Source organism: Bos javanicus, chromosome 16 (assembly GCF_032452875.1).
Source record: "Bos javanicus breed banteng chromosome 16, ARS-OSU_banteng_1.0, whole genome shotgun sequence".
Taxonomy (NCBI): Eukaryota; Metazoa; Chordata; class Mammalia; order Artiodactyla; family Bovidae; genus Bos; species Bos javanicus.
In genome coordinates this window covers 55,747,291-55,763,311 of record NC_083883.1, presented here as the reverse complement: position 1 = coordinate 55,763,311, position 16,021 = coordinate 55,747,291, and the positions used below count along the sequence as shown (strand labels likewise).

At 41.0% G+C, this 16,021-nt stretch overlaps 2 protein-coding genes across 5 annotated transcripts in view; both read left to right on the top strand.

The window, feature by feature from the left end:
• The window catches only part of ANKRD45 (ankyrin repeat domain 45), a 60,503-nt gene extending 57,312 nt beyond the window's left edge, over positions 1–3,191 (top strand). The window contains exon 6 of the mRNA XM_061383261.1: positions 3,109–3,191. Coding sequence (XP_061239245.1) covers positions 3,109–3,113 — 5 coding nt within the window. The 3' untranslated portion in view covers positions 3,114–3,191. The remainder of the gene's footprint in view (positions 1–3,108) is intronic.
• SLC9C2 (solute carrier family 9 member C2 (putative)) overlaps positions 3,179–16,021 on the top strand; it is a 101,581-nt gene continuing 88,738 nt past the window's right edge. For 3 of the 4 annotated variants that reach the window (XM_061383239.1, XM_061383238.1, XM_061383241.1), the window contains exons 1-3: positions 3,179–3,314; positions 10,076–10,176; positions 13,967–14,095. In XM_061383239.1, the coding sequence (XP_061239223.1) occupies positions 3,179–3,314; positions 10,076–10,176; positions 13,967–14,095 (366 nt within the window). The remainder of the gene's footprint in view (positions 3,315–10,075; positions 10,177–13,966; positions 14,096–16,021) is intronic. The other variant, XM_061383240.1, reaches the window with a different exon arrangement.

Sequence of the window (16,021 nt, the reverse complement as noted above, 5' to 3'; positions counted from 1 at the left end):
CTGCACTAGGGGTTATCACCACAACTAAAGTCAAATGGAAAGAGACCAGCTGTCTCTCGATAATAGATTGGTTTTGAGTCTCATGCTCTGAACCAACCATAGTGTTAGGGGGACAGAGAGCTCTGACTAACCAACCTGTTTTGTGCCTGTCTCTGTCAGACAGTGTAGTCTATCATCAGAAGATGGAGTTTGGGTGAGACTGACGGGGAAGCCTCTCAGCTCTCAACTCTCAAAGCCATCAAAGTATTCAACTGGCTCTACCACAAATCAAAAGTACAGAAGTTTTAGTCACTCAGTCCTGTCTGACTCTTTGTGACCCCATGGACTGTAGCCTGCCAGGCTCCTCTGTTCATAGAATTCTCCAGGCGAAAATACTGGAGTGGGTTGTATTTCCTTCTCCAGGACATCCTCCCAACCCAGGGATCGAACCTGGGCTCTCCTGCATTGCAAGCAGATTCTTTACCATCTGAGTCACCAAGGAAAGTACTGTACCAAAAAAGGTGAAATATAAATTTATTATTGCTTTTTTTTAAGCTTTATGGGAAATATTGTGAGAGAAATTTGATCACCTCTGTGTATTCTAGTTATGTGTTATCTCTAGCTCTCAGAACCATATGTAATCTAGATCTGACTCTATGAATTTTGTTCAGGGTTTCTTGAGGTATGGGTATTTTCCAAAAAGCCATGGAGAATCTGACTTTTAAAATGTAAAAACTGCATGACTCTTACCTGGAGGGTATGGGTGAACCCAATGAGCCTGAGGGGATAGCACTGGGATAAGAACTAGACAGAACTGGAGGGACATTACTCAGAGTGATGTGAGTCATGGCAGTTTAGGAGAGAAATCAAGGTGACAAGCAATAGAGATGAGGTTAAGATGAATATGGGAGAAAGAGCAGTGAACTTGGTAAGCAGAAGGGCTCAGTAAGGGCAGGTTGGGAATGAGTAAGGAATGGGTCTCTCAGGAGACAGCCTGTGTACAAGACAGCTTTTAGAAAAACATAGTCCTCAGGATTTATGGTAGGAATGGGTCCAGTGACATAAAAGAACCACACCAGACAACAGCAACAAACCATTGTAAAGGAAATATTTTGGGAGAATGGTGTGTGAGTGCTAGTGGTGGTTGTTGCAGTTAGGGCAGACGTAGAGCTGTTGACTAAAACCAGTCAGTCTCAAGAAGGAACTGGGGCTTCTATGTGTCAAAATGTCCTTGACACAGTGATGGAGAAGATTGACGATAGATGAAATCATCTCGTTGTGGTGGTGTTATCCTCGGTGCCCTGATTAGTGTGGCACAGGAAGGAGAGAGTAGAATTTCATTGTCATAGAATAACTCTCTTCAAAGTAAACTACAAGTTGATTAATAACTGATTCATTTGTTTAAATTTATACTGTATTTGATTTTATTGATTAGATCTGGCATAAAAAAAATCACATTGGGTATCACAGAATTTGGGATGCATTTGTCCTATGAAGAATGGGTGATATTGTTTCTTCAAATCAAGGACCAAAAGCCAATGACAAATAGGAGTTAAGGAGAAAAAGGGGGAGTGAGAAACTCCATGGAAAATAAAGGAGAGGCAGAAAAAGAGAAAATAGAAAAGGATGAATGAAAAAGTCAGAGAGGAGACAAGGCAGTTGAAAAGGGTTAGAGTTGAGGAAAGAAAACCAGAGTATATATTAAAAAACCATATAGGAGGAAGTTCTGTCTACATGGTCAATGACTATTTCAGCCATTACACCAGGCAAAGAAAATCAGTTAAAACAGTTATGTGTATAGACACAACTTGAGCATTAAGAAATGCAAGTTTCCCTGGGAACACTTAAGCTTCTTCTGGATTGGGGGTGGGCATAATGTTTGTAGCCAATCAGAATGAAAGTAAGTTGGGAAGCAACCAATAGGAATTAGGTATGGAAATAGCTTTCAATTTGATATCAGTTGGCAGTATTGTCCCTGGCAAACAGATGCAGAGCTGAGCAGTTTTTATAATTTTCAGTGCCTTCACCTTGGTTTCAACTCTGAACCTGCTTAGCCTTGGCTGAAGGTATTGCTGGTTTTGAAAGTTTGGAGAACTTGATTTGGGAGCAAGGCTGTCCTGACAAGTTGAGTAGAGGCTGTGAAGGTGCGGAGGATGTGAGGTGCTGCTGGAGGGACAGGTTTCAAGATACAGTGTTTTGAATCCCATTTCTGGGCTATCGTCCACTTCACGTCAGAATCACTGTGACTTTCAGACCCAACAGATGCAAAGCAAAGATCCACATATTATTGGGGATACTTCAGGAACCTCTAGGAATTTTAGGTTAAGGCTAGCTGCAAGGGAGAGAAAAAGAGAATGAGTCCTCAGGACATTCACATCTATTTATGCAGACTAGGTTCCACACAAGGGCAGCAGCTTGAGGGGGTGGGTTGGGTCCTGGGGTTGAAATCTAGCCTGTTATTCACGTGCTAAGCTGTGTGCCCTATTGTTAGCAAGGGGGAACTTTTTCTAATTCATTCAAAGCTACCATGTGATCAGACCTCAACTTTTGTCTTTTTCCTTTGTTTTTAGGTTATTCACATTCTTCTGCACCCCCATCCTTAACCAATAGGATTCAACTTTGACCTGTTTTCCACTTGTCATTTTGGAGTTGGAGGGGCCTGAGAGATTAAAAAGGGGCAAGAAATGGCAATAGTAGAAGAAAATTCTAGAATGACTTGTACTCCCAGAGAAAGAATTCTCCCTCAAAGAGTTCATCCAGTATTTATGGAGAGCCTGTTATGTGCCACACGCTCTGTGCATAGCCTTAAGAGAAATTAATAGTTGGCCCTGACCCTCAAGAAACTCACTGTTCCATGGGGAAGACAAACATTACCATATTGTACAGTAAATGGTACATGCAAAAATTGATACCATCTCTCCCCGATACATGTGTAGCAGTATCAGGAAGAAACACAAACGCTGCTATTAATGTTCCCATAGAACGTTCTTGGAGCAGAGGTGGAACAGGAGGTATTAATTTGTACCTTGTGGGCTCAGATCTGAGTGTAGTATAATCTTAGGTAGAAAGAATGTGGATGGATTGGATCCTGGCCAGTCACATGGTCTTCTTTTTTGTGTATCATAACAGGTTAGTCTGTACTAGTGAAAGTGTCAACAGTAAATCTCATCCAGGTTCATCAACTGGGACTGATAAAACAATGTCAAAAACTAATGTGTCCTTCTGGGTACAAAAAGAAGGTAACAGACCTGATTTACTCTGTGGAAGGGCCGCTGACTACACTGTTGGGAAGGGACATTTCCTGATTCTTGTATGGTCCACGCTTGTTTTGGGAGGTAGGTGATTGTTTTTACATCTCATCTTTCCTCTGACCTCTGAATCTTTCTGCAGAAAGTGATCACAATTACAACAAAAGAAGAAAACCAATGAAATTATAAGATGTGAGTGAATGATATCAATCTTGTTTCATTTATTTATAAGTCTGATCTCTACTATGCTCCTTCATTCATTCATGACATTTGCTGAGCATAGCAGTGTGGAGAATATGAAAGTTCTTAGCCTCAAGGAGGCTTTTCGTGTGGGAGACAGACAGACACATAATTGCAATGCAGTGTCATTATTATAACTTTAAAGGTATAGTCCAGAATCTCTGGTAACAAAGGAGAGGGAGAGCTTTACACTGCCTGGCTTCCTTCTTGCCTGCCAGGCCTGCTGCTACTGCTAAATCGATTCAGTCGTGTCCGACTCTGTGTGACCCCAGGGATGGCAGCCCACTAGGCTCCTCCGTCCCTGGGATTCTCCAGGCAAGAACACTGGAGTGGGTTGCCATTTCCTTCTCCAGTGCCTGAAAGTGAAAAGTGAAAGTGAAGTCGCTCAGTTGTGTCTGACTCCTAGCGACCCCATGGACTGCAGCCTACCAGGCTCCTCCGTCCATGGGATTTTCCAGGCAAGAGTACTGGAGTGGGTTGCCATTGCCTTCTCCAGCCTGCCAGGCCTAACTTGACCTAAATATCTGGGATGAGGGGAGGGCAAATAGAACCCAGATACATGGTTCACAATTTGCTTAGTTAACATCATCCTTTTGTCCATTCTACTATGACTTTTGATGTGCTTTTTCTTTAGGGAAAATGTACCATTCCACCCCGGGGGGGGGGGGGGATTAGGAAAAGTTTTACCTATAAGGTCTCTTACACAATGATAAAGTATTCAATAGGCATGAAGAATGATATTCATGCAGATAAAATAACATATTAAAAAACACAGATGCTTTATTCCATAATTCAACACTAGTGATTAGAGAACATTTTCTAGTTCCCTTAAAATTTTTTTTCATTTGGGCAAAATGTCAGCTGGTTTAAAATGCTTTCTGGAACAAAAGTGAAAGTTTTAGTTGCTCAGTCGTGTCAAACTCTTTGCCACTCCATGGTCTGTCTGTCGATGGAATTCTCCAAGCAAGAATACTAGAGTGGGTTGCCATTCCCTTCTCTAGGGGATCTTCCCATCTCAGGGGTTGAACCTGGGTCCCGTGTATTCCAGGCACATTCTTTACCAGGGAAACTGGTACAAAGACTACAAAGAAGCAACAAAGCAAACACCCATGAAGAACTTCAATTTTACTCCCATTAGGGAGTGAAATTGCTTTCTCTGGGGTCTTTAAAATGCTCATCATCAACCTTGGTCCCTTTTGGTACAATAAAGTGCTGCTGACCATGAATCTCACTAGCTTTAGATCTTTTATGATTACATAGAGACAGGTGCTCCAAGCAGTAAAGGGCATTGCAGAAATTGCTTGAGAAACATTTCTTTGGCTAACCTTATGCATAAGTGTTCAAAAAATATTTACTGATTTGTCATGACCTGTAGGTGAAAGGCAAGAAATACAGACTCTGAGAGGCCAATGAGTCTCACCTTAGGCATAAGTTAACTGGATTGTAATCTATATAGTGCCTCTGGAAGTGATGAGCTGAATAATCTTAGAGTAGGAAGTTTTAGGGGCTTCCCAGGTAGTGCTGGAGACATGGGTTTGATCCCTGGGTTGGGAAGATCCCCTGGAGGAGAGCATGGCAACCTACTCCAGTATTCTTGCCTGGAGAATCCCATGGATGGAAGAGCCTGGTGGGATACAGTCCATGGGGTTGCACAGAGTTGGACATAACTGAAATGACTTAGCACGCATGCACGGAGGGAGTTTTAAGGCAAGAAGATTCATATAAACAGAATAGCTAGTGTCCTTTAACACTTAATTGGTAAAGGAAGTTTTCCCTATGATTAGATTTCATTTAAAAGTATTTCTGGTGTTTAAGAAAACTACAGAATATATGTTACTATAGCTTAGGATGAGTAGTGATTAACATGTAGTAAGACATTGCAAGATGGCAAAGTAGGAGGACGTGGGTTCATCATCTCCTGCGATAACTCCAAAATTACAACTCACTGCTGAACACCCATTGGCAGGAGAATGTTGGACCCCACCAAAAAAAGATACCCCATGTCCAAGGGCAAAGGAGAGCCCCAGCAAAATGGTAGGAGGGGTGAAATCGCACTTACAATCAAACCCCATACCTGCCAGAGATGCTTGGAGGGCTCAAAGAAAACATTCTGCGTACCAGGAGATGCCACAGAGACTGAGCCAGACCTGCCTTTGAGTGTTTGAGTGTCTCATGTGGAGGTGTAGGTCAGCAGTGGCCTGCCGCAGGGGCAGAGGCTCTGGGGTGCAGCAGACCTGGGTATGGCATAAGCCCTCTTGGAGGAGGTCGCCATTAACCACACCACAGAGCTGAAGGAACTTAGAAAGGACTGGGGAAACAGACCCTTGGAGGGTACAAACAAAACCTTGTATGCACCAGGACCCAGGAGAAAGGAGCAGTGACCCCACAAGAGACCCAGACTTGCCCGTGAGTGTTCAGGAGTCTCTGGCAGAGGCTTGGGTCAGTGGTAGCCTGCTGCAGGGTCAGGGGCACTGAGTGTGGCATTGTGTGCATGGGACCTTTTGAAGGAGGTCCCCATTATCTTCATTACCTCCACCATAGTTTGGCCTCAGGTCAAACAACAGGGAGGGAACACAGCCCCACCCATCAACAGAAAATTGGATTAAAGATTTATGGAGCATGGCCCCACTCAATAGAACAGACCCAGTTTCTACCTCAGTCAGTCTCTGCCATCAAGAAGCTTCCATAAGTCTCTTATTCTTATCCAGAATGAAAACCATAATCACAGACAACTAATCAAGCTGATCACATGGACCACAGCCTTGTCTAAGTCAATGAAACTATGAGCCATGCCGTGTAGGGCCATCCAAGACACATGGGTCATGGTGGAGAGTTCTGACAAAATGTGGTCCACTGGAGAAGGGAAGGGCAAACCACTTCAATATTCTTGCCTTGAGAACCTCATGAACAGTCAGTCAGTTCAGTCTTGTCTGACTCTTTGCAACCCCATGAATTGCAGCACGCCAGGCCTCCCTGTCCATCACCAACTTCCAGAGTTCCCTCAAATTCAAGTCCATCGAGTTGGTGATGCCATCCAGCCATCTGATCCTCTGTCATCCCATTTTCTTCCTGCCCCCAATCCCTCAAAAGGCAAAAAGATAGGACACTAAAAGATGAACTCCCCTGGTCGGTAGGTGCCCAATGTGCTACTGGAGATCAGTGGAGAAATAACTCCAGAAAGAATGAAGAGATGGAGCTAAAGCAAAAACAACACCCAGTTGTGGATGTGACTGGTGATGGAAGTAAAGTCCAGTGCTGTAAAGAGCAATATTGCTTCGGAACCTGGAATGTTAAGTCCATGAACCAAGGCAAATTGGAAGTGGTCAAATAGGAGATGGCAAGAGTGAATATCGACATTTTAGGAATCAGTGAACCAAAATGGACTGGAATGGGTGAATTTAACTCAGATGACCATTCTATCTACTACTATGTGCAAGCATCCCTTAGAAGAAGTGGAGTAGCAATCATAGTCAGCAAGAGTCTGAAATGCAGTACCTGGATGCAATCTCAAAAACGACAGAATGATCTCTGTTCGTTTCCAAGGCAAACCATTCAATATCACAGTAATCCAAGTCTATGCCCCACCAGTAATGTTGAAGAAGCTGAAGTTGAGTGGTGCTATGAAGACCTACAAGACCTTCTAGAACTAACACCCCAAAAAGATGTCCTTTTCATTGTAGGGGACTGGAATGCGAAAGTAGGAAGTCAGGAGATGTCTGGAGTAACAGGCAAATTTGGCCTTGGAGTACAAAATGAAGTAGGTCAAAGGTTAATAGAGTTTTGCCAAGAGAATGCAATGGTCATAGCAAACACCCTCTTCCTACAACACAAGAGAAGACTTATACATGGACATCACCAGATGGTTAATACTGAAATCAGATTAATTATATTCTTTGCAGCCAAAGATGGAGAAGCTCTATACATTCAGCAAAAACAAGACTGGGAGCTGACTGTGGCTCAGATTGTGAAATCTTTATTGCCAAAGAAAGAAAGTGAAGTTGCTCAGTTGTGTCCAACTCTCTGCGACCCCATGGACTGTAGCCTACCAGGCTCCTCTGTCTATGGGATTCTCCAGGCAAAAGTACTGGAGTGGGTTGCCATTTCCTTCTCCAGGGGATCTTCCCAACCCTGAGATTGAATCCAGGTCTGCATTGCAGGCAGATGCTTTGCCATCTAAGCCACCAGGAAAGCCCAATTCAGACTTAAATTGAAGAAAGTAGGGAAAACCACTAGACCCTTCAGGTATGACTTCAGTCAGTTCCCTTACAATTATATAGTGGAAGTGAGAAATAGATTTAAGGGATTAGATCTGATAGAGTGCCTGAAGAACTATGGATGGGGGTTTGTGACATTGTACAGGATGCAGTGATCAAGACCATCCCCAAGAAAAACAGATATGCAAAAAGGCCAAATGGTTGTCTGAGGAGGCCTTACAAATAGCTGAGAAAAGAAGAGAAGTGAAAGGTAAAGGAGAAAAGGAGAGATATTCCCATTTGAATACAGAGTTCAAAGAATAGCAAGGAAAGATAAGAAAGCCTTCTTAGTGATCAATACAAAGAAATAGAGGAAAACAACAGAATGGGAAAGACTAGAGATCTCTTCAAGAAAATTAGAGATACCAAGGGAACATTTCATGCACAGATGGGCACAATATAGGACAGAAATGGTATGGACCTAACAGAAGCAGAAGATATTAAGACGAGGTAGCGAGAATAAACAGAATAACTGCACATAAAAGATCTTCATGACCCAGATAACCACAATGGTGTGATCACTCACCTTGAGCCAGACATCCTCGAATGTGAAATCAAGTGGGCCTTAGAAAGCATCACTAAGAACAAAGCTAGTGGCGGTGATGTAATTCCAGTTGAGCTGTTTCAAATCATAAAAGATGATGCTATTAAAGTGTTGCACTCAGTATGGCAGCAAATTTGGAAAACTCAGCAGTGTCCACAGACTGGAAAAGGTCAGTTTTCATTCCAATCCCAAAGAAAGGCAATGCCAAAGAATGCTCAAACTACCACACAATTGTGCTCATCTCATACACTAGGAAAGTAGTGCTCAAAATTCTCCAAGCCAGGCTTCAACAATACATGAACCTTGAAATCCCACATGTTCAAGCTGGTTTTAGAAAAGGCAGAGGAACCAGAGATCAAATTGCCAACATTCGTTGGATCATTGAAAAAGCAAGAGAGTTCCAGAAAAACATCTACTTCTGCTTTATTGACTGTGCCAAAGCCTTTGACTGTGTGGATCACTACAAACTGTGGAAAATTCTTAAAGAGATGGGAATACCAGACGATCTTACCTGCATCATGATAAATCTGTATGCAGGTCAAGAAGCAAGAGTTAGAACTGGACATGGAACAGCAGACTGTTTCCAAATAGGAAAAGGAGTACATCAAGGCTGTATATTGTCACTCTGCTTATTTAACTTATATGCAGAGTACATCATGCAAAATGCCAGGCTGGATGAAGTACAAGCTGGAATCAAGATTGCCGGGAGAATATCAATAACTTCAGATATGCAAATGACACCACACTTCTGGCAGAAAGCAAAGAAGAACTAAAGAGCCTCTTCATGAAAGTGAAAGAGGAGAGTGAAAAAGTTGGCTTAAAGCTTAACATTCAGAAAACTAAGATCATGGCATCCGGTCCCATCACTTCACGGCAAATAGATGGGGAAAGAACGGAAACAGTGACTGACTTTATTTTTTGGGCTCCAAAATCACTGCAGATGGTGACTGCAGCCATGAAGTTAAAAGACCCTTGCTCCTTGAAAGAAAAGCTATGATCAACCTAGACAGCATATTAAAAAGCACAGACATTACTTTGCCAACAAAGGTCCATCTAGTCAAGGCTATGGTTTTTCCAGCAGTCATGTATGAATGTGAGAGTTGGACCATAAAGAAGGCTGAGTGTGGAAGAATTGATGCTTTTGAACTGTGGTGTTGGAGAAAACTCTTGAGAGTCCCTTGGACTTCAAGGAGATCCAACCAGTCAACCCTAAAGGAAATCAGTGCTGAATATTCATTAGAAGGACTGATGTTGAAGCTGAAACTCCAATACTTTGGCCACCTGATGCGAAGAGCTGACTCATTGGAAAAGGCCCTGATGCTGGGAAGGATTGAAGGCGTGAGGAGAAGGGGATGACAGAGGATAAGATGGTTGGATGGCATCACCAACTTGATGGACATGAGTTTGAGCAAGCTCTGGGAGTTGGTGATGGACAGGGAAGCCTGGCGTGCTGCAGTCCATGGGGTCGCAAAGAGTCTTATACAACTGAGTGACTAAATGAGTGAGCTGATACTTTGAGGATAGGAAATTTCGTTTTCATAATTTCTCTTCATCAGATCCAGAAGCAAGATACCCAGACAGTGCCACTGGGTAGGCAAATGGGAGGTTGTTGGAACTTCAAAATTTTCCAAATTCACACGAGTGCTGTCTCACTATGTGTGTCTTATACTAAGAGATAGGGTTCTATAACCGTTGTCAGTTATTCATAATATGACATTCAGAGGACGTTTAAAATCAAACACCTAAAGAGAGATAATAAATTGTTTTTAAATTATACCTTATGTCCAAATAACACATTTTTTTTTTTTTAGGACTTCTGAGGGCATTTTTAAAGAATTCTGAAGTCATTGTCTTGACGATTCTTTCTCTATTTGGATTTTTGATAGGACAACTGGCCTACAATTTTGTTGAGGTAACTTACATACGATAAACTAGAGGATAGACTAAAGATCAAAGACCAAAAACAAGGTCAACTCATGTCCCCATTCCTGAATGAATGGATTTTTTTAAAATGTGAATAGCTACTGAGAAAAGTTTATCTGGTATTAAAATTTTTGAAAATGAAAAACCATCCAAGAAAGGAAACATGAATTAGAGAGGCTTAAAATAGTACTTTGAAAGTGAGTAAATCTAATTGCCTTCTTGGATTCTTCACCATCTGCCTTTGGTCCTTGCTCTTGTATCCTTTCTCTGTACATACAACTGGACTCTCTCATGTTATAGTCTTCCATACCTGCAGGGACTCTAGTTACAAAAGGCTCAGTTACTGTCGTGATGAATTTTGATTACTCTTTTCTAATTGCACTTACATGATTGCATGTAAGTGCAAAACATGCATCCTACAAAAGATTACTTAGATCTAAGAAAAACTTTGTTAATTTATTGACACAATTTTAAATGTATAGCAGCAGAGTAATGAATAAGCAATTTGAATCCACTCATTTTTTATTAAAAACAAAATGGAGACAGTGCTTGTATCTGTTAAGGATTATAAAGTTCAGTTCAGTTCAGTCGCTCAGTCGTGTCCGACTCTTGCAACCCCATGGACTGCAGCATTCTAGGCTTCCCTGTCCATCACCAACTCCCAGAGCTTGCTCAAACTCATGTCCGTCAAGTCGGTGATGCCATCCAACCATCTTATCCTCTGTCGTCCCCTTCTCCTCACGCCTTCAATCCTTCCCAGCATCAGGGCCTTTTCCAGTGAGTCAGTGCTTCACATCAGGTGGCCAAAGTATTGGAGTTTCAGCTTCAGCATCAGTCCTTCCAATGAATATTCAGGACTGATTTCCTTTAGGGTTGACTAGTTGGATCTCCTTGAAGTCCAAGGGACTCTCAAAGAGTTTTCTCCAACACCACAGTTCAAAAGCATCAATTCTTCCACACTCAGCCTTCTTTATGGTCCAACTCTCACATTCATACATGACTGCTGGCAAAACCATAGCCTTGACTAGACGGACCTTTATTGGCAAAGTAATGTCTGTGCTTTTTAATATGCTGTCTAGGTTGGTGATAACTTTTCGTCCAAGGAGTAAACGTCTTTTAATTTCATGGCTGCAGTCACCATCTGCAGTGATTTTGGAGTCCCCCAAAATAAAGTCTGTCACTGTTTCCATTGTTTCCTCATCTATTTGCCATGAAGTGATGGGACCAGATGCCATGATCTTCATTTTTTGAATGTTGAGTTTTAAGCCAGCTCTTTCATTCTCCTCTTTTGCTTTCAAGAGGCTCTTAAGTTCTTCTTTGCTTTTTTTCAAAAAGATGGTGTCATCTGTGTATCTGAGGTTATTGGTATTTCTCCTGGCAATCTTGATTCCAGCTTGTACTTCATCCAGCCTGGCATTTTGCATGATGTACTCTGCATATAAGTTAAATAAACAGGGTGACAATATACAGCCTTGATGTACTCCTTTCCCAATTTGGAACTAATCCATTGTTCCATGTCCAGTTCTAGCTGGACATGGAACAACGGATTAGTTGTTCCATGCTTCTTGTCCTACATACAGGTTTCTGAGGAGACAGGTAAGGTGCTCTGGTGTTCGCATTTCTTTAAGAATTTTCCACAGTTTGTTGTGATCCACACAGTCAAAGGCTTTGACGTAGTCAATAAAGCAGAAGTAGATGTTTTTCTGGAATTCTGTTGCTTTTTTGATGATCCAACAGATGTTGGCAATTTCATCTCTGGTTCCTGTGCCTTTTCTAAATCCAGCTTGAACATCTGAAAGTTCACAGTTCACAGTACTATTGAAGCCTGGCTTGGAGAATTGAGTATTTTGAGCATGTAGGATTGTAAAAGCCTCTTATTATTCTTTGAAACACCACCACTACAACTATCATCTTTTGAGTGTTAACTGTGTGCCAGATTCCCTTTTAAGTTCTTTGGTTTTTAAATTTTAATAATTTATTAACTTACTGTGCATCCTAAATCACTTCATCGTGTCTCTTTGCAACCCTATGGTCCATAGCTCATCAGGCTCCTCTGTCCATTTGATTCTTCAGGCAAGAAAACTGGAGTGAGTTGCCATGCCCTCCTTTCAGGGTTCAAACCCACATTTCTTTCTCTTTTTTTAATATAAATTTATTTATTTTAATTGGAGGTTAATTACTTTACAATATTGTATTGGTTTTGCCATACATTGGCATGAATCTGCCACGAGTGTACATGTGTTCCCCATCCTGAACCCCCTTCCCACCTCCCTCCCCATACCATCACTCTGGGTCATCCCAGTGCACCAGACCCAAGCATCCTGTATCCTGCATCGAACCTGGACTGGCGATTCATTTCATATATAATAATATACATGTTTCAATGCCATTCTCCCAAATCATCCCACCCTCCCTCTCCCACAGAGGCCAACAGACTGTTCTATACATCTGTGTCTCTTTTGCTGTCTCGCATACTAGGTTATCGTTACCATCTTTCTAAATTCCATATGTATGCGTTAGTATACTGTATTGGTGTTTTTCTTTCTGGCTTACTTCACTCTGTATAATAGGCTCCAGTTTCTTCTACCTCATTAGAACTGATTCAAATGTATTCTTTTTAATGGCTGAGTAATACTCCATTGTGTATATGTACCACAGCTTTCTTATCCATTCATCTGCTGATGGACATCTAGGTTGCTTCCATGTCCTGGCTATTATAAACAGTGGTGCGATGAACATTGGGGTACACGTGTCTCTTTCAATTCTGGTTTCCTCAGTGTGTATGCCCAGTAGTGGGATTGCTGGGTCATAAGGCAGTTCTATTTCCAGTTTTTTAAGGAATCTCCACACTGTTCTCCATAGTGGCTGTACTAGTTTGCATTCCCACCAACAGTGTAAGAGGGTTCCCTTTTCTCCACACCCTCTCCAGCATTTGTTGCTTGTAGACTTTTGGATGGCAGCCATTCTGACTGGCGTGAAATGGTACCTCATTGTGCAAACCCACATTTCTTAACGTCTCCTTCCTGGCAGGCAGATCCTTTACCACTAGTCCCACCTATGAAACCTGTATTAACTTATTAACTCTTGAGTTAATTAATTTATCCTCAGAGCAATCCAATGAAAGTAGGTACACTATTTCCATTTTACTGATGAGGAAGCTGAGGCACAGAGATGTTAAGTGGTGAAGATTAAACTGTTAATTGGGCCAAAGACTTTTTAGGATATATTTACGGCACTTCAGTCATTGTTTCTGTGTTTTCTATTCATTTGTATATAACCTTCAGGATTTACATCCTATGTATACAATCTATACTATTATCCATATATTATTTTTATCTACTTAATTCACTGAAATCTTTTAAAATCCTAAGCAAATGTCTGTGAAATCACAAGTACCCATGCAAAGGTCTTTCTCCCACTCTTACACAAATGAAAATAATTACCTAACGGTCAAATAAAAAAGTACCACCTAAAATCATCTCAGGGGTAACCAGTGATGAAGTACCATTTTTGAAAACACTGATTAGTTACCACAAGCAATATTTACGTAGCCTAAAGTCACACATATTTCTGGTGAATAGAGGACTATGCATTTATCTCATGTGGATGGTTAGATCAAGAAATCTACCACAAGACTCCCAGGACTGGCATTGTAGATTATCTTTCATTAGTTACAAATTAGAATATTGTAAAATTCATATTAATTGGCAGATCATCAACCTAATTTCTAATACTTCAAAATGGTGACAAAGTAATTTTTTTGGCCTTTGTTTATTTAGATGCACCAAGTCGTCTACCCTCTTCTAAGAACATCAAGTTTTTCACTTTATTGTTATTTTTCACCTTTAATTATATTTATGGCTGCTTTGGATGTGGACTTCTATATACTCAAGAATGTGTTTTGGCAGGTAAGAACACATTTTAAGACAAAGTATGGTCCATTATTCCTTACTCATGTTGACAGAGAATCTGTCTAGAGAGATTAATAATTCACCAATCTCACATTAATATTTCACCAATCTCACATTTTTAGTTGACTCTTTTTGCTGTTCAGAATCACTAATTAAAGAGAGTTGAGGGGAGGGAGAAGGAATAAATATTTGCTGATCTGTAACTAAGATTAGTTACTGTGACTAAGGCACTGAGTTAATATCATCTCCATTTCACATATAAGCCGACTATAGTTCAGAGGTCACAAGACTGACCAATGGCAAAGCCTGGGTCCAAACCCACCTCTGACTGCCTCTCAGCTGTGTCTGTAGACTTGTCCATTTTAACTGCTATGGTTGTTTTATTTATGCCTTCCTCTTTTTTTGTTAATCATGCTTGCCAGATTATTTTCCTTTTCAAACAGTTTTATTTTCTTTAATTTTATTCTGTACTTTTTCTAATATCTTGAGCTAGGTATTAGTTGATTGACTTTTAGCTTCTTTTATTGTTGTTATTTTGTGCATTTAAAGTTTGAAGTTTTCTGCTAATAACTTTTTAGCTTCACCCCACATGTTTAAGTCTTTAGTGTTTTCACTCAGCAATAAAAAAGAAACAGAATATTGATAAGTAGAATATGGAAGAATTTCAGATGTATTATGATAAGAGACGGAGAAGGCAATGGCAACACACTCCTGTATTCTTGCCTGGAAAATCCCATGGATGGAGGAGCCTGGTGGGCTGCAGTCCATGGGGTGGCTACGAGTGGGACATGACTGAGTGACTTCACTTTCACTTTTCACTTTCATGCATTGGAGAAGGAGATGGCAACCCACTCCAGTGTTCTTGCCTGGAGAATCCCAGGGATGGGGGAGCCTGTTGGGCTGCCGTCTATGGGGTTGCACAGAGTCAGACACGACTGAAGTGACCTACCAGCGGCAGCAGCAGCATGATAAGAGAAAGAAACCAGGCTAGAAGGGTACCTGTGGAATAATATAATTCCGTACATAGACCTTCCTTCTAGCAAAGGCAAAACACTACTTTGGAAAACAGATCACTGGTTGCCAGGGAGCAGGATGAGTGAAGAAAGTGGCAGAATGAAGAAATCTTTTAGTGTGTTGGCTCTGTTTTGTTTTTTCATTGTGACCATGTTCACTTGACTACATGCATTTGTCAAAACTCATATAACTATACAGTCAGAGAGTGAATTTTACTGTACATAAGTTAAAGATAAACTTTTTAAAGATCAAAAGAAATAGATTTGTATTTATCTGTCCCATGTGATTTTGTACTTTTAGTTTATAATGCTTTTCCTTTGCTTTTCCTCATTCTTTTTCCCTTTCTCAGTCAATTGATTCAATTTTCTGTATTTTTAAAAAAATTTTTTTTCTTTATTCTTTTTTTTTCCCTTCTGCTGGTTTAAAAGTTTTGCATTCTGTTGCTCTTTTTAAGGCAGGCATTGTTGATTGCCCGTCCCTTTCTTTCTCAATAATGGAGTGACTTACTGTATGTATAGTATGGTAGTGGGCCAAGTGTGAAATAGTGCTACATTTCCTGGCATCCCTGACAGGTGTGGTAGTGTTAGAAACCAATCGGGCAATGAAATGTACACAACAGTTTGCTAACTGTGGATTTTTCCTGAAAGCCCTTAATAAGGGGACCAAGTCAACTGACATGTAGTTTTCATCCATTGTTGCCTGCCTGGAGCCCTGTAGATCATCACTGTGGAAACAAGGAAATGCTTTGTATGGAAGCAAGAAAAATTTGCACTCCATCTTAGAGCATTTTGATGTGGAAAACTATTAATCTTGAATAGCAACAAGAAAGATGGATGCATTGGTCTTCTCATAGTCAGGTAGAATCATTTGAAAGGGATGGTTTCGTGGAGGCAGGTAAACTAGAATACC